General features: G+C 35.9%; 1 protein-coding gene across 6 annotated transcripts in view; it reads left to right on the top strand.

Annotated features, from left to right (window-relative positions):
* The window catches only part of RGS7 (regulator of G protein signaling 7), a 241,731-nt gene that overhangs the window by 125,037 nt on the left and 97,639 nt on the right, over window positions 1-19,055 (top strand). For all 6 annotated transcript variants that reach the window (XM_005518509.3, XM_088052710.1, XM_088052706.1 and 3 more), the window contains one exon: window positions 10,564-10,614. In XM_005518509.3, coding sequence (XP_005518566.1) covers window positions 10,564-10,614 — 51 coding nt within the window. The remainder of the gene's footprint in view (window positions 1-10,563; window positions 10,615-19,055) is intronic.

Genomic DNA, 19,055 nt, shown 5'->3' with positions numbered 1-19,055 from the left:
AAGCAAAATACTTCGCTTCAAAAATGTATTTGATTAATGTGGTACCACGTTACTGGTCAAAGCAGAAAGGTGGCTTTTGAATTCCTATAAAAATGTCAGAGAAAAAAGCCAATACTAGCTACAGGGCTGCAATTTATATCTTACAAATGCTGATGTGAATTGGGAAACTCAGCAGCAAGAGAATGAACTTGGTAAATGGAAATGTAGAGAGATTTATTTTCTCCAAGTTTTACTTCTTGGTTTTCTAAGTTCATTTTGATGGATGGGAGCATAATATATAAAACAACTGGTGTATATACTCACATACCATTGAACATATACCATACTTCAATTTTCAATTTGAGATAGAAATATATTACTTATTGTGGATATGATTAAGTTTATTTTAAACCCAAGAACTGCTGATTGACTGTTAAAAGAGTAGTTCATGTCTATCTCAATTTTTGTTAAATCCCCATTGATGGATCCATCATGTTAGAGAATTTCAATTGTCAGCAGAACTTATATTTCAATGAATATTTGGGAACTTTCCTCAAGAGCTAATGAATTTTGCTTTTATTGTGACAAGGTTCTTGAGGTACATATGTAAAGAACTACTGTGAGAAGAACTATGAGATTTTTATGTCTTGGAGAACAGACCCAATAATATCTGCTTCAGATAGTTGTGTAGCACAATTATTGACATCTAGAATAAATTAATTCATAATCTCTGAATAGTGATGAAAGACTGCAAATGAAAAATATGCTGAATTTGGTGTAAGTATCGAGTTGGAACAAAGTAATTTTTGGTTCTAACACAGTTCATTCCATACTATATAATGTAAGTGATTTTTGTTATGCTGAGCAACTGAGCATACTAAAGTCTTGAAATAGTCCCATATTTTGGTTAAAGCTGAATGGGATTAGATTTTCAGTGAGAATAAATAGATATATAAAAAAATGTAGGTACTTACAATTTGAATAACTTAATTTCTTTTCCCTTTTGAAAATGTAGCCCTGCAGCAGATCTTTGAAGTGTAAACTCTGAGACATAGCATTATTAAAATAATCATGGGACTGGTGGAAATACCACAAAAGCATCCAGCTCAGATTAATCAAAAATAGAAATTCATTTGAACTTTCTGTAGTCTATTGAATATTAAAGCATTTCATGTTTCAAATAGAAAAGAAAGAAGCCTTGAGCAAAGTTTTGATCAGCATCAGTGACATTTCTAGTGTAACACTTGAATATTCGGATTAAGGTTGAAGGTTTCTACTCAACTTCAGCAAACTTTCTTGTATTTTATACTTTGTATTTATTAGTACTATTTGAAAAATAGCTGATCTGTGCTACAGCCTGAGGAACAATAGGAATGAGGAAATCCTAAATCCCCAGATGTCTACTTTGGCCAAACAGAATACTTTTATCCTGCAATTTCATAGCATTTTGTTATGAAATTCATGTTTTCAGACTTGGTGTTATAGCCTTTTCCCCTACACTGGATCGTATCTCTGAAGATAAGTATTTTGTGCAACTGCTGTATTGTTGATTTTTTTTATTGAGAAGCAGTTTCCTGTTGGAGTGGTTTCTGTATGTGTGAGAATGGCTGGGTAACGATCAAATTCTTGGGAAACTTGTGGTTCAGAAGCTTCTGCAGACCATTCTGCTGTTGTACTAAGCGTGACTATAAATCTTTCTAAAAGGTGTATTTTTGTCAAAATAACTAAATTAAATAGATTGCGTTAGTCAGGAAATCTACACTGAGCAAAGGGGTTTTTTTGGACATCAGCTTTGAGAGTCTTAAGCGAAGAGAACAGTAAAGGCATGAGTCACTGAAAATGTTTTGAAATAGCAACAAGGGAAAAACCCGTTTTCAAACCAACTGTATAAATTAACTATTATTGTGTAGGAACACTTTATGAGGAAGTACATTGACATTGTTGCCGGGAAAATGTCAAAACTGCAAGTCACTGTGTCCCCACTGACTTTCTTCCTGGAGTCAAAATCCCAATTCAAGTCTCATATAATTTATAAATTTGTTCCCATTACCCCTGAATTAAGACTTGAGGATTTTCCCCTGTGAAAATCCTCCATGAAAGTTAAAAGTGTCTAGCAGAAATTGCTCCTCACTTCCTTCCATTGCCATCTGTGTGTGGGTGTCTTTTGGGGGCCAGTATGACAAGAATTAGAATAAGCATTTCTGTAGAAAAATATTGTATTTCTTAGAGATATTAATGTGGAAATATGAAAAAAATGCATAATTTCTTGAAGCATGTTCAAGAATTTCACAAAGCTTTTTTGTTGAACTTTGAGGAGTTTTGGTTTTACACTCTATTTTCAAACTGCTGATGTAAAAAAAAAAAAAGCAAGCAAAAGAGTTTATTGTGGCAAAGATAAACTCAGGCAGCTTTTACTGTGTTGTGAAGATTATCGAAGTGCATTGTGCAAACACTTACTGATGTGTATGAAAGAAAGAGCATACGCATATCAATCTACCTGTTTTATACATACAAAGTTGTCAGCAAGACAAAGTAAAACATCCAGAATACAAAAAGAAGGCTAGATGAACTATTTATGGCAAGTAGCAAATTTTTCTCTTAAGAATACATTGTCAGTTTTCCTGGAATAATCATGGATGAATTTTTCAGAGCGGGAGTTCAAGATAGACAAAAGCAATGTTACTATTGCCCTTTTATATGTTATTTCAGGGATGGGAGGTCAAACTTGGCATAGGAGTCACATATCCATTTCCTTCTCAGCTTTTCTTGAGGGTGGCTGCTCTTACATTCATACCTACATACATACATACATACATACATACATACACATGCAGTGTTCTCCACCAGGACATACTTGCCAATGCTGTTCTACTTCCCATTAACTTCCCAGACTGCTCTGCAGTAGGGAGAGAATTCCAGGTGCTCAGCTTCCCACATGGGTGTCCTATAGTGTTGTAAATAATTTATTTGCTCTTCTCATCTCCCAAGATATTTAACATAAAAGAGTTAGAACTCCAGCAAAAGGAATTAAAAGGGGCCACAACCAGAATACCCCAACCAACTTGCCTAAAATCTGAAATGGGGGCACACAAGTTTAAAGGCCTGAAAGTGCTTGTGTCTGAGCAGAAATTTGGACTAAGCTGCCTCATGATTTAGAGAATGTAATTAGCAGACAGTAGAGACTGTTCTCTTCCATGTAGAGTTTCTCATTATTTTTAAAAAGAAAGTACATCATCATTAAGAAAGAGAAAAAAAAGTTCTTTAAGCTGGTGACTAGGCACTCACCTACAAGGTGGGGCATTGATATTGCAGAACAGCCTCGTTGCCTGTTGATTTACACAGTACACACTGGGAATGGCTCGGTGGCTGGAAAGAGCATGGACACCATTATGCTTGGTGTTTGGAGGCTTTCTGCTCTCCTCTTGGCATTGGATCCAGGACTGTTTTGGATGATGTGATTTATCTTGAGTTCCCAAAGTTAGTGGTAGATGAAAACATGATGAGTAGCTGAATTCTTGGCTGTTTCTCTTAATGGTACCCAAATGTGTCTGCAGGTATTTGATAAGTAAAGAGAGGAATTGATTGAGAGAAAAAGGAAGGGGTATCATGATGAGAAAAGTTGGTAATTACTTAGTTTCTTATTTTCTTTCAGCATTATTTAAGATTTCTGATGAACAGGAAATCAAGTAGGTGTCACTGATAAGTCTCCTGGCCTCCTTGTTTATCTCAGTCTTTAGAAGTTTTGCTTGAAGAAAGTATACAGTAGTTAAAAATTAAGTGTGCTTTTTTTCTGGTTTTGGTTGGTTGGATTTTGTTTTGTTTTTCTTTTTTGTTTGGAGGTGAGGATTTCTCATAAATGAAATTTCTTCAGGGCATTTTTATGGTGTTCGAAATTCTACTTATATTTTATTGGCTTTTCCCCCCACAAATATTTTTTTACATATAGGAAGTTTTTAAGATTTTACATGTCATGTACACATTGATACTCTATTTTCATTCATCACAAGGCTTTACATAATTTTGAAGAAAAGCATAAAAATTCCTTTGCAGTAGATAGGATGTACAGGACATTCATGCAACTTAGTTTTCCTAACAGCATCACTTTTGCCTTGCAAATGTTTAGCATGGAGCAATGTACTTCAGCAAGATGCTAAACTCTAGTGTTTGGGATAAGAGCCTTGGGATTGCAGTGCTTTAATCTGTGGTTATTGGTATGTTGCCAATTATGCACAGCTAGTGCCATTTGTAAAATGGTCATTTGTGGCTGTGGAAGAGATCTAAGTAGAGGATGTCTTGTGGAAAATTTTAGAGATAAATGTTGCTGGAATGAAACAGCAATCCCATTTGCTGGAGGACACAGGGACCTGTGTGGTTTGCCACTTTTAGAATAAAGACTAACACAGATACACAGCCGTATTTAATTATCCTTTTAGTGTTTATAAACCATATTTCTACTCTGAAGCTTGGCTATGAGGCAGAGTATGACACCAGGGTTTACATTACTGAAATTTGTTGGTCAGCACCATTGATTTATTTCATATTGGTAGAAGAGATTTTTGCATGCTTTATTAGCTCTTTCACAATATGAATTTTCCTGTCTAAAGCAGAAAGTCATAACAGTATCAAGAAACATGTTCCTCACAAAGTTAGGCTAGCCAGAATTATGGATACTTTCTGCCCTTCTAGGCTTGAGTATTTCTGAGGACTGCCTACAGCTGAGAATGAAAGAATCCAGATGGTTTTATTTCTGCAAATTCCTATCCTTCATAACTTCACTTTGGAAAAAAGTATATTTCAGTTTATGTTGCTATAAAACTAGAAAACTGCAATTACTTTTGTACTTGAGTAATTTCATTAAAATATGTAATATTCTCTCTACTGTTAATATTATTCAGATGACATTTTTGAATCTGCACCTGGGTGCAATCTTCCTTAACATAAATTAAAAAGAGGTCCACTCTCAATTATAAGTCAAAAGAGTAAGTTTCTGCATTTGTTTTCCTCAGTAATTCTGAAGAAACAAGTGGCAAAAATGTGTAAGTTGAGATGTAAATAATTTCCTTAATCAAATTGCACTCTGATCAGTGATGTTTTTTTTCTTTTAAAAAGTCAACCCATTTAATTAGTAAAGGTCAGAAAGTTAAATATGTAAGTGCAATCAGCAGGGTATTCAAATTATCAGTGTCATCTCTGTTGCCACTCACAATAAAAAATTCTACCAAGTTAAATCTATAAATCTTATTTTACATTAATTCAAAAGAATACAGAACAGAAAGAAAAAGCGTATTAACTAAAATTATATGGTGGAAAGAATTTATGTAGTATATGATCCTTTGGGCCCTTCTGCAATCCCAGTCTCAGAGAGGAGTCCTTGCAGCCTTCTTTCACCTTTCTGAGGACACTGCAATCAAGTGGTGCACAGCCTCTCTTTGCTCAGCTGTAATAGACTTAGGGAAAAATTAATCTGAATAAACCAGTGTAGGTACTGGATAATAATGTATTTTTCCACACCTAAAGCCAAATATAATATAGCTATTGTTTTTCTTCTCTCTGCCCTTCTGCCTATAACTATATAGTACTTGATTTCTTTTGGATAGATGCATTAAGAATTCATACACAAACTGTTCTTCTCTGATAAAGAAAAGAAATTGTAAAACAGCCATGCTGATATAATTGAGGCAATATATGCTATGGTTTCTGACTGTGAAAACTTCAGGGAGAATGCAGATCATTCTTTGTCCCATTCACCAGTGAAAGGCCCTTCTTGCAGAGTCCAACTCTCCATTAGACAGCAATTTTTGTTTGAAAACAGCTAGTGCTAAAAGCCTGAGAGGCCACTGGCTTTTACAATCTCCCTGCTCATCTAATCCACTTTTTGTGTTTCCAATGTCTGAATCAGTGGTGGGAAATGAAATTGCACATTATATTTTTTTTTTCAGTCATGATCAAGGATTTTGAAGTTTATATCAGTGACTAAACTTAATTTCCTGATGTATCACACAAAGTGATGGTGTTGAAGACGGAAGTTAAAATGACCCAATACCCTCCTCTCTCAATATAAAATATAAAGAGAAATAATGGAAATACAGTACTGTTTCCTTACTAATTTAATAACAGCCTTGTTTTAAATTTAGACAGTGATATTTTCTGGAGTCATGTTTATTAAGTTTTCTGTACTGAGAGCTGCCCTGCAAAAAATTCTCCAGGTTCTCAAGGCTAGGTGGTGGTGAAGCACTGAAGCTGAGCCAGCCAACCACGAGGCTCCCTTGTGGGAGCACCTGAATTATCTGCTCCTGCCTTCCATCATCAAACAGGCCCAGCTGCCCAGATTTCACAGTGCTGGGCAAACATAACCACAATGATTATGTTGCTCTTGAGAGTTCGGATGGCAAAAGCCTTGATTGTCAACAGCAAAAGCCTCTCTTTTGGTATCAGCAATGCAGGGGAGCTTCCTGCGTCACTTTCCCTCTTCATTTCATGCAAATACTCAGAGGTCCAAAAGTAAAAAGAATAGGTTTTAGTTACTAAACCAAGATATCAACAGCTAAAGACTATTTATTTTGCGAGACTGAACCTGTCTCTTTATGAAGGAAGAAATCCTTGAATTAAGTTTCTCAGCGGTCTCTTGGTTTGTGATTCTGACTAGTAAGATATGCTTTCTTGCAACTGTCTCTTCTTCCACTAGATCTGTTTTTGAATTTTGAAAAAGATTGAGCATTTTGAATTTTGCTTTTCTTTTGCGGTACTACTATCATATAATTTTTCTGTCTGATCAAAGATTACATGGCTCATTGCATCTATGCATAGCAAAAATTTGATGTATAATTCCTGTGAAATTTTCTATAGGTCAGAACCAGCACCTTTTCAAAATGTATTCTGTAAGGACTTGCTTAAAATAGGTGATTTTCTCTGAAAGGTGACCTTAGCATTGCCCTGGCCTTTATGACTTTGACTTGGAAATCAGTATTGCAGAGTTCAGAGAGCATGCTTTATTCAAAAATAGTTTCTTAAGATGCTGTAACAGCCTCAGCAACTGCTATTTTGGGACCATTTCATTTAAAATTAATCACTTGTGGAATTTTCAGCAAGTACATTTCACAAAGAACATGACTGAGTCTTTTTCATTTGTATATGAATATAGACATGTTTTTGCCTATTTCTTTAAAGAAGATTAAAGTCTGTCTTTTTTTTTTCTGACTAGAGTAAGGTCTTGTGAATTTATTGCCTTTATTGGGATAGGTGCTGGCATTTAAGAATCTCACTCTTAGGTTTTAGGCTCTATGTCTAAAGAACCCCCTTTTTTCAAATGTTTTCTTCTTTTGCTAGCTTTAAGGTCATATTAAAAATTATTGCTTTGCCTTGTCCAGTTCCATTTGCTCTAGAAATTTTTAGAAATGTCTAAATTAGAAATGACTATTTAATCTTCTAATTTAGAAATGACAACTGAAATTTTTTCTGGGATTTCAAAATTCTGTTAGCAATTTGACTGAAGTCTTCTGCACCTTGCAGATCTAATAGCCAACTTGCCTATTTTTGCTGCTTGATGGAAGTGAGGGAGACCTGGAGAACTTGAGAATCTGCTTTAGCAATGTTATAGCTGTATCTTTGATATCACACATTAAACAGTGTACAAAAACTGAGTGTTTGACACAGCAAACATTTTCTGGTTTAGATTGCTGAAATTTTCCTTTTCAGGTGAGACCAGTACCAAGGTAGTGGTTTCCATTAAATTTATATAATCTTAATAGCTTGTCTTTTTGCTAGATTTTTGATGATAAGATAGAATTGGGTTTGAAGGTTAAAGGTTTTTCATCCTATAAGTATTAGTTCTTGTTTACTAATAATGAAATTTATAGTCTTGGATCATTATTCTTGTAGATGTGAAGTGCCATGTATGAAAACTGTAATGAATTTACTGGTAGTTTTTATCAAAGCTATACTCACAGAAAGTATTATTTTCCTATTTTCACCTGTTTTGCTGCCTTGTTTTTTTTTTCTCCTGAGATAAGAAGTTAGAGTAATGGTTTTGCTTTTAGAAATACCCCTGCAAAAGTAATAAACCTTAGAAAAGGGCTCTGGGATAATTAAGGGAAACAATATTGTTAATTAGACATTAAAACTAGTAGCAAAAAAAACACCCAACAAGCTCTGCAAGTTAATACCTTTATTATTTTAGGACTAGAGTTGGCCCTAAGGTCTCCCAAAGAAGTATTAACTGATACATTTCTCACTTGCCATATGACAAATTACTTGCAAGTTTGTTTTACTTGAATAGCCTTCACACTGGAAGGAGAGTGTTGATGTTGATATTTATTCACTTGTCATTAAAGTTGTACCTCTGAAATCATCAGTGTGTTTGAATGAAATAGCTGGCTTAAACTCCTGTCCAGGCTTTCATGTGCCAGGGCAATGGCTTCAGGGTAAACTGTGAATAGAGCATCAATGAACTTTCATAATCAGATGGTGCCATTTTCAAGAAATTCGATTTCCCACTATTATTTATAATAAGCCAAAAGACACTGAAACATATGGAGGTGAAATTTCTGATGTATAGACCATGTACACTCAAATGAGAGGCCAGGAGCTGAGGACTGAGGAATACAGCACATCACTGTAAGAAAGTTTTCAAAGGAGGCAAAAAGGAAAAAAGTGTTTGAAGACGAGATAAAAAGAATAGAAAACTTCTTCCCATATGGTACCTGAGAGATTTGAAAGCAGACAAAGTTAAAAATCAGTATTCAAAATGTCATTTTGTTTTTCTGATTTTTGTCTTTGATCTTTGAAGGTTTAGGAAAATATTCAGGGCTGACTAACTTCTCTAGTCAGCTGACAGAAAAATATAGCTATGCTTGGAACTGCGTCATTGAGGTTTATGAAGTTTCATCTTATATTAATCTGAAATTCTTCTGTCAGTGTCAACCTTGTAAATGTCATATGTATAAAAAAAGGATTAAAATTGTATTTATAAAAATAAAATATTTTGAGGTAGGAATATCTGTCTGAAACATTCTGTGTACCTCCAACAGCATGAAAAGGTAAATTGCCTCATTTAAGGAATAAAGTCATGTAAATGCTATGAGAAGCTCTGCCACTGCAGTTTAAAATCTATCAAAATTTAGACATTTAACATAGCAATGAAAAACGTTTGCTCTAGACATGGTTGTTAAGTCTCTAGAGATTTTCACTTCTATGTAATCATTTTTGTAATGCATACACACATGGAAAGCTATGATATAATCAGTGAGGCTTTGTAAAATACATGATATTCACTTAGTGTAATAAAATAAAAGCTAGAAGGAGAAGTAAATTTCCCTTCTTTTCTGAAATGCCTTTTTAAAATATTGTTTTCATTGCCTTAAGAAAAGCAAAGGAAATTATGCAGTATGTAAAGTACAGGAAGAAATCTGAATCTGAGGAGTGACAGGGGAAGTATATTCTACATTCTAATGTTATATATTCTAGTATGTTCAAGAGATTTTATTGATTTGATTTGGTTTATATTTTTGTAGATTGTATAGATTTTTATTATTGTTTTAAGGTTTATAAATGAGTTTTGTTATTATGCTTGGTGGGAAATGGATGAGCAACTCAAATATTGGTAAGGAAATATGTGATGTCTCTATTACATTACTTGTCTGAACTCAGGGTGTGATGAAACTTGAAGAGCATGCATGTAACATCCCTCAGTGTTTTTCCCATTTTCCTTCTAGTCCAGTTTGGTTATTTCAAGTTGCTCAAATGATGAACGTGGTTTGGGTTTTTTGTCTGGAGCAATGCTTCATAATTTATTTTGCAAATCATGTTCACAGTGGGTGAAGTTCAACTGTAGCTTTCTATCTGAAAAACAAGGCTGACTTCAGCTTGTGGCATAAAGTACAAAGTGTGATAGAAGTGCAGTTGATAGAAGTGCATGCCCAAGAGGAGCAGATGGGTTAGGAATTAGGAGGTGAGGTTGGAAGGATACTCAGTGTGAAAGGCAGGAAGAAATCTGGTATCAAAGATGTTAGGAGGCAAGCAAAAGCATGGGACCTTAAAATAAGGCAGGAAATTAAATAAAAATAAAAGGATTGTGCTATAAATGAAGGGATAGAGAGCAAGGGAGATTGGAGTGGTAGGGAAAACACTTTAGCACTGAGGGAAACTGAATTTTGTCAAGAGCTTAGCCATGAGGTGAAATTTGATACACTGGTAGCCCGTATCTAGGTATCTGAATATGCCTTTACAAGTAAACTAATTTTTAAGTGGGGGGGAGGGTAGAAACTTAGATTAATGAAGTGTTTTTCTATGGACATTTTACAGTAGTGTAATTTTTAAAATGTAGATTAATATTGCACACTTAATGCCCTTGTATTACTTTTTATCAGTCTAAGCCTAAAGAAAAAAGTTCTATGTTTCACTGCTAAAACAAAGCTAAAAAACGAAACTAAACTAAAATAGAATAGCCAGTGCTTTTTTTCTAGGCAGTCTGAGGAGAAAAAAATGCTGATCTCTTCCATGGAAGAACAATATGAATTGCCTCAGGGATCTGAAGAATAGTGAGAGAAAACTTACTAATCTATAAATACCTTTTTTTTTTGTTCTTAGGTTCAGATATTGTTCAATGGTTAACGAAGAACTTATCGATAGAAGACCCAGGTAATTTCTCTTGTTTTCTCATCTTAAAACTATAGTTTGTTTCTTAAAGACCATTGGACTTGATTTTAATTTGTGCTGCAGTGGGAGTGATGAGACAAGATCTGACCAATCTCAGTAGCAAAACAGACATAAATCTTTGAAACTTTTACTAACATTCTGAGGATTTGGATTATCCATTTTATTTCAGCAGGTACCAGGAAACAATATGAGAATGATGATGATAGTTCTTTGATTAAAAAATGTGGTTGAGTCCATGGGGAATTTACTCAGTGTTACGCTAAATATTTTGCTAAATACATGCTCTTTTCTTACAGAATTTTTCAATATATAAAACATAAATAGAACTATTAAAATACATTCTTGTACTGTAACCAAAAGCTAATCTTACATTTGAACACTTCTATAGCCTCTTAAATGGAAAGTGAAATGCAAATAAAATTAGTGAAATGAGGAAATGAGGAAGAAAAATTCATTGCTTGATCAGCTGTGTTGGGACATGGAAGTAAGGGTTTGGTTCCAAACTCTGCCATTGGTTTCTTGTATGCCCAGCAGGAAACACAATTTGGTTATTGTATTTAGCTATTATTTACTTCCTGGATTTACAGGAATCTAGTTACCTGATCAGAAATTTTACATAAAGGAATGATTTCTATTAGAAAATGCTGAACTGTAGAAACAAAATATTCTATGGAAGTTCTCGTTCTCTTTTGGTTAGAGGAAAAGTAATCTTCCTTATTTAAAAAAATTATCAAAAAAGCTTTTTTCCCTTGCTTTCTTTCAGGATTTCTTTTTCATATTTTTGGGGGTCATTATTGTGTTTATTTTTAAAATGTATTTTTTTGTCAAATCAGAAATCAAAGTATGATCATTGTGAAAAGCAAAATCACTGTATTTAAAGTTGCGACTTGAGCAACAAAGAACTGTCAATACATAATTTGATATTTGGAAGTAGTCAGTTCACAACACATTGACATGTTACGTGAAATGGGTCGCTACATCTCTATCTGACTTTGAACCGTGTTGAATCTTGCTTCCTGGAGATCATGTGAAGGTTTCAAGAGACCTAAGTGTGATATTGCATTTCTGAGTTGTTGGCTGCAAAACACTCACCTATTTGTATTTACCGGGGTTTGAAAGGTTGTTAGGCTATTATTTGATGTTGAAGCTTAACCTTTATTTGTCAAACCAGAAGTGCAATACTGGAATAGGCTGACATTCAGATTACCTGCTTGTTGCAAAATTTGAAATAGTAAAAGCTTCTACTAAACAGAAAACATATCTCCTTGGTTCCTTATGTTCCTAACCAATTAAAATTAAACAAACGCACAAACTACTAACATATGTAAGCAAAACACTACAGTAATTTAACTGAAGTTGGGTTTTATCCTCTCAGATTACATGGATGAAAAAAAAACTGTCCACAATGATGAAAAAGTCTTATGTATTTTGGTCCTAGTCCAAAGTCAGCTGTCTGGAGCTGGTTAAATTCAGATCTTCAGAAAACAAATAGCCCTAAATGCTTCCTTTGGGTAATGCTCAGAATTGCCTGATGACACCAAACTTGACAGATGGTGAGCAAGAGCTTTTCACATGACAGAAATTCTGAAAATGTTCTGTTTTTTCAAAATCCATGTGTCTGGCTTTTCATTTCAGTTCTGGACAATTCAGTCTAGAACCTTGTATGGAAAAGCCCTACATTTCTGCAATCTGTTGTCACCATAATTTGGATTTCTGGTGTCTTCTGATCACTTTTAACCTGTGTGTCAGGGTTTAACCTGGTTATCTTTTAAAACTACCCCGTAGGATCCTGTTACAAATAATTTGTGAAGCTATGCAGTTTTGTGATGCAGAAGTAAATCATGCCTTGGTTTGCACTGAAAATTGCCATCTCTGCCTAAATCTGATATCAGCCACATACCTAGAAGAACAACATAAAGTAGACCTTGGGACACATATTTTAAGAGTATATTCTACTCTGTCCAGAAAAATGTAAGGACTATTTGCACACCTCGTTGACCAGTGCTGTGCAACTACTCATGCAAGCAAGGCAGGTAAATTATGATTTAAGGGGTAAGTAGAGAGATTCACAGAAGGGACCTCAGGTTTGAAGGGACCTCAGAAGTTCATGTGGTCCATACTTTCATGGGGAGGCAAGCCTGTGTGAGATTACTGAGCACTCTGTCCTGTCTCATCCTGAGCTCTGCCCCTGATGGCAACTCCACCACATCCAGTGATTGTTTGTTCTCACTGTAAAAAATGTGAATAGATGAAACCTCTCTCCATGCAACTTGTACCTGTTGCCCCTTATCCTCTCAGTGTGGCTCCCTATGAAGAGAATTTCTGTCCTCTAAACACTGGAAAAATGTGAGGAGGTCCCACCTTGAGCCTTCTTTTCACCATGGTGAAAACATTAACTCTTTCAGTCAACTTGTTCTTTAATAAAACATAGTAAGAAGAAAGTGATGCTATCACACTTTATATATAAAAAGTAATATTTTGAAATGCAGTTTTTCCCTTTGTTTTGCATAGGGAATGCAACTCCAATACCATTTAAGTGGGAATGAAGTAGGCAGCTTTATGGATAGTGGGAGAACATAAGGCAGAAGAAGGCCTTTTGAACATTGCTTCATTTGGATTTGAAGCAGCATTTGTTTCAGTGTGTTAATAAGTGTAAAGCTTTCACCTGGAAGCAGCAATTTACAGTAAAAAGTAGTAACAAGCTGGAACTTGTAAACTGCCAGTCAATAAAATCATGCAAATTTTTAATAAATGGAAAATATTATTAAGTGAAATATTTGAAAGATTGAGACTTGCTGCAGTAGATCTCCATCAAGAAAATAAACTGGAGATGAAAGGTGGATTCTGCTAATTTGTACCAGATTTGAAGTTATTTCAGTGGAGCAGAACTTGTCCCCAGAATAGCTGTGCATGTAATGTAATGTACAGTTGCTGTTACATTGTTTGCTATTCAGTATGTACTTAAAAAATGTTTGTGTTTCAGCCCACAACTCATCTGTAAAATTTTAAGGAACAGACATTGTCCAAGTTATTTTAATGGGGAAGTTTTATTCAGGCATAAATATAAGCATGATCTCAACCTGAAAAAAGCAATTAACTGAGTTTACTGAATTGTAAGGGCTTGTGGTTTGGCACTTAGACATGTGTGGTTGAATTGACCATTACAGGATAAGTGCTGACTCTTCACTGATGTTGCCAATTACTCGTAATGTGGAAAATCTACTCTGTTTTTCTACATTGTGTTTTTCTTTTTTGAAGTGATCATTAATGACATTAAATGCACCAGACTGGCCACATCAGATACTGAAGTTCCTATAATCCTTAGTGAGAAAAATAGAACAAAAAGGGTAGATGAGCTGATTTGAAGGTGTCAGCTCATATTGCCAAGAGTCTAATCCTGTACTTGGTTCCTGCACTGATTTCTTCAGTGCCCTTTCAGCAATCACTTGATTTCTCTATTCCCTAACATTCAACATCCTAATAGTAAATCATGCTGTTGTCTCCTAAAGGAGAAAGAACATATGAGTTTTCCAGTCTTTTTACAAGGAAATGGTGTTCACAAACACTCATTTAATCTTCAAGTCATCCCATGAATAATTTTCATCTAGATGTCTCAGAAAATGCCTTTAAGTGTAGATAATACATTTAGACATAATCCTCATGTTCCTTTAAAGTACCTTTATGCCTGAGTGTTGCTTATTGAATTTTCTCACAGCTGCAAACCAGCTGAATTTGGCTGGAGGCACCTCCTTATGGAATGGTTGCTACAGCAGAACCACTGCAGCTGTTCTAGAATGCTCAGCCTCTGCTTTCACAGTGCTTTGATCCAGCTTGTTTAGGCAGTCTGTTAAAGTAGTTTGCTACTGCTCTTGGACAGCAGAAATTACACTGAAGTCAAAAATATATATGACTAAATCTAGGTTTTATAGTTATGAAAAAAGGCTACCTTGATATTTATGCCATCCTGTGATTTTTCAGTTTTAGTTCTCACCATTTGTAGCCTCTTCATGTAACTGGTGTAACTAATTTGTAACTAGATGTCCATCAGCGTGCATGTGAACTGTGGTCACTGATCCAGTGCTGTAAAAACGGGAGGGCTCAGTAGCACAACGTCTGTTTATGCTTCTTCCAGTTTTCCCTCTTTACTTAAGTCACTCCCCAGCAGCTGGTGTACTAATAATGACCTTGAGAATACACAGTACTTGCTTGAAAGAGTTAGAAGAAAAATGTTAGGGGTTTTATTTGAGTTTATGAAAGTTTACTTGAAAAATTGTTCAGTTCTCAGTTTTGTCCTTTCACCAATTATATGCAGAAAGGTAGCAGCAGAGAGCAGGAGCCAGACAAGATGTTCTAAACAATTGCCTTTTGGGAAACAGCACCAGAGAGCTCCAAGCAAAGGGGAGGTACTTCCAGAGATTGCTAACAGAGAAAAGTGTCTCTTATGAGAAGGAATAAAGAAAGGAATGGAAAGGTCACGCTTATCTTTGCAGACTTTGCATTAATCAAAACCTGTACAAGTGGAGCAAGAGTAGAATGCTCCCCTTTTATTATCTTGACTTTAAAAAAAGAACAAACAAACAAAACCCCAATAAGAGTAATTTATACTGCCTGTGCATATACCATACCCCTCATGCTGGGAACCCAGGGACACCAGAAACTTTCATTTTTCATATGCCTGATAGAAATTCAGGCACATTTTGTTCGATAGGAAACCTCATGAACCTTTGTCAATTCTAATGTAAGTAACTTCCCAGCTTTTTTCTACTGGGTGAATTTGATCTAAGCTTGTCAGATCCTGTAACATTTCAATGGAATAATGACTTTAATCTCAGGTGAACAAAAAGAAAATAAAACAAAATTCTGTTTGAGAATGGAAAATATCAGAATTTACAGACAACACTTTAGTACCAATAATATTAACATTGTGATACTCATGCAAAAAATGTATGGATCAGGTTTTCTATAATTACAAGCAGCATAGGGGGTACTTATCTGTGTGTGGCAGTCTGGGAGCTTCTAGCCATTCCTGAGGTCCCAGGAGTGCAAAATGTTCATGTGAACGTCACGGGTGTTTTATTTGCCCAAAGCCTTTAGAGAGATTTTGCAAATGGTGAACAGAAGTGTACTTTCTGCAATTCAGTTGTAATGGGATATATCAGATTTAATGGATTCCATGTTTTTTTCCACTGGAACATCTTCCAGATTTGTATAATCTATTACCCTGTGTAGACTGCATGTGTTAGGAGTGCTTCCCAAGAGCACACAGACCTGTAGAGCCACCTGGAGCGATCTGTTTTTTCTACAAATGTGCCCATGCTGTTTGACCAGTCTCATTTCCATGTAATCACTCTTGAAAGCGATTAATATGTTCCTAGTTTGGCCATTTTATTTTGTCACTTTTAGATAGGTGGTAGGCTACATCAGTACTCATTTTCAATTTTCTTTGATGGAGCAGTCATTTCTTCTGACCATTTTAGTAGTGTGGCATCTGGTTAAAAAAGATCAGTTTTTTACACTTAATGGGGAGATACAAATTTTGTGACTGTATTGACAGTATTGCAAAGTATGAGATCAGTATTATGATGCAAAATATTGGTATTGGTGACAAAGTGCTTCCTTCACATAGCCAGATAGGTAAAACTATTATAACTGTTTCATCATGCTAAGCATGTCTAAATAAAATTCCTCCTCTGTTATTGTCTTAAGCAGGCATTATTTTGCAAGATTTAATAAAAAAAAATTAATGTATTTTCACCCTAGCAATTAAGAAATTTTATAAATATTTTAATTACCTGGGAAGTATAAATGAATTGTGTCTGTTTAATTTATAAATTAATGTCCATCTTGGAGTAATGGGTAAAATATGACAGCTATGGAATTTGATGCTATCTAGCATAATTTTCTGTACAATAAAATGATTGTAAAAATAAAATGATAGTACTAGGTATTGGTATGACAAAATACATGTGTTCTGTAAAGTTGTTTCTATGAGTAACCTGTCTGATATTGTCAATAAAATACTGATTCAAAATGGATCTCTTTTGCTTCTAATTAGGTTTTGGGCAACCTGACCTAGTGAAAGGTGTCCCTGACCATGTCAGCAGGGTTAAACTAGATGAAATTTAAGGTCTCTTCCTACCCAAACTGTACTGTAATTCTACAATTCAATTATAACTTGTGTGACATACACATTTTCTGTAAAAACAGATCTCTATTGATACTTCCTTATCTCTGGTTAAAAGCAAGACATCAACTGAGTTCTTTAAATTTTAGTTTTTCTTAATACTAGCCCTGATTCCATGGTGCTGAATTCAAATATACTTAATTTAACTGGAAATAATTATTGCCTTTAGATTATACTCAGAATTGTTTTCAGTATTAAGTATAATACCTTCACATGACATTCACTCCTTTATCATTTGTTTTAATTATTAAAGGTGAAATTCCAACCTCTGCACAAAATTGGAGGTTTTATTTTTAACTCCAATGAAACAAGATTCAACTAGGTGCCTTTTAAAATAGGATTAGGTGTAACATGGCCTTTAAGCTACATCTCAGGCTAAAATCCAAAATATATGTCTGATACTCAGTTGGGTTTTAAAAATTGAAATAAACCAACAATCAGCATATTCTTTACATTTCCGTAGGCAGGATGGGCTTTATTCCACCGAGTCTTTGAGAGTCTTACTGAGAGAAAAGGATGAAAAAAAGTACTGACTAGAATACAAAATACTGGTAAAAAATAAGTCTGAACAAGTCTACTTAAAAAGATAAAAAGAGATAAAAAGTTTATTTTAAAGCTATTACCTGATCAAGCTGATAAAAGCTGAAACATCAGTAAGCTTTAATTTTAAGGAATTTCATTGGAAAAAACTTCAGATGCTCTGTTGTGCCATTTGAAGGAATGACTTTCATCCTGTCACAGAACAAATTAGGACATAATCTAAATTACACAATTGAAATCTTTTACTCATGAAGTTAGGGAAAAACATACTCTTTTAGGGGGAATTCTGATAACTTTTAGAAACAAAACCAATTATTTAATTGCATAAGTTGAATTTCATTTCTACTGAAGTTACTAGGAGTTTTTGTGTTTTTCTTACTGTTTGACAGCCTCCTTCTGAACCTTCGTGATCATACCAAGTTTTAGAGGTTTAAGAGGAATAACATTTACTAATTCCCAGTTCACATTGGCATAATTAATTAAAAGCACCTAAATAACTGTCTAGAGACTTCATTAGATTTCTGCTTCCTTGTTTGCCAAAGAACTGTTTTATATAGTAATGGAAAATGCAAGTAGGTGGAAGTGAGACTTTAAATCTGGCCAATTTAATTGAATAAAAGCAGTTGAAATCCTATTTCATCTTGCCAACAGCTGCTGCAGCTATTTATAGTCGAGTAAACAAAAATGTTTTGATATTTACATGTCGCATGTAGTATTGGATGACTGGAAGGTTAGTGTGAGGCTTTCTTTTGATTTTGTTAATAATTGACCTTAAGAGTGTTATAAAGTTCTTCCGTAGCACTTTTAGAGAGATACTGCACAGTAACGGTCCAATATCAATGACATTTACTATGCAAGGACACTGCTTGCCATTTCATCTTGGACAGGTTAATATTCTCTAGGCAGTCTCATTTTTTTCTTCAACCTCCTCCTCTCCTCTCCTCTCCTCTCCTCTCCTCTCCTCTCCTCTCCTCTCCTCTCCTCTCCTCTCCTCTCCTCTCCTCTCCTCTCCTCTCCTCTCCTCTCCTCTCCTCTCCTCTCCTCTCCTCTCCTCTCCTCTCCTCTCCTCTCCTCTCCTCTCCTCTCCTCTCCTCTCCTCTCCTCTCCTCTCCTCTCCTCTCCTCTCCTCTCCTCTCCTCTCCTCTCCTCTCCTCCTCCTCCTCTCCTCTCCTCGAGTCTCCTCTCCTCTCCTCGAGTCTCCTCTCCTCTCCTCTCCTCTCCTCGAGTCTCCTCTCCTCGAGTCTCCTCTCCTCGAGTCTCCTCTCCTCGAGTCTCCTCTCCTCTCCTCTCCTCTCCTCGAGTCTCCTCTCCTCGAGTGTCCTCTCCTCGAGTCTCCTCTCCTCTCCTCTCCTCTCCTCTCCTCTCCTCTCTCCTCTCCTCTCCTCTCCTCTCCTCCCCTCTCCTCGAGTCCCCTCGAGTCTCCTCTCCTCTCCTCGACTCTCCTCCCCTCTCCTCTCCTCTCCTCTCCTCTCCTCTCCTCTCCTCTCCTCTCCTCTCCTCTCCTCTCCTCTCCTCTCCTCTCCTCTCCTCTCCTCTCCTCTCCTCTCCTCTCCTCTCCTCTCCTCTCCTCTCCTCGAGTCTCCTCGAGTCTCCTCGAGTCTCCTCGAGTCTCCTCGAGTCTCCTCGAGTCTCCTCTCCTCTCCTCTCCTCTCCTCTCCTCTCCTCTCCTCTCCTCTCCTCTCCTCTCCTCTCCTCTCCT

Source organism: Pseudopodoces humilis, chromosome 3 (genome assembly GCF_049639895.1).
Source record: "Pseudopodoces humilis isolate 2021_Gansu_Grassland_sample_001 chromosome 3, ASM4963989v1, whole genome shotgun sequence".
Classification (NCBI taxonomy): domain Eukaryota; kingdom Metazoa; phylum Chordata; class Aves; order Passeriformes; family Paridae; genus Pseudopodoces; species Pseudopodoces humilis.
Note: the sequence above shows the minus strand (reverse complement) of the source record. Positions and strands in the feature narration are given on the sequence as shown.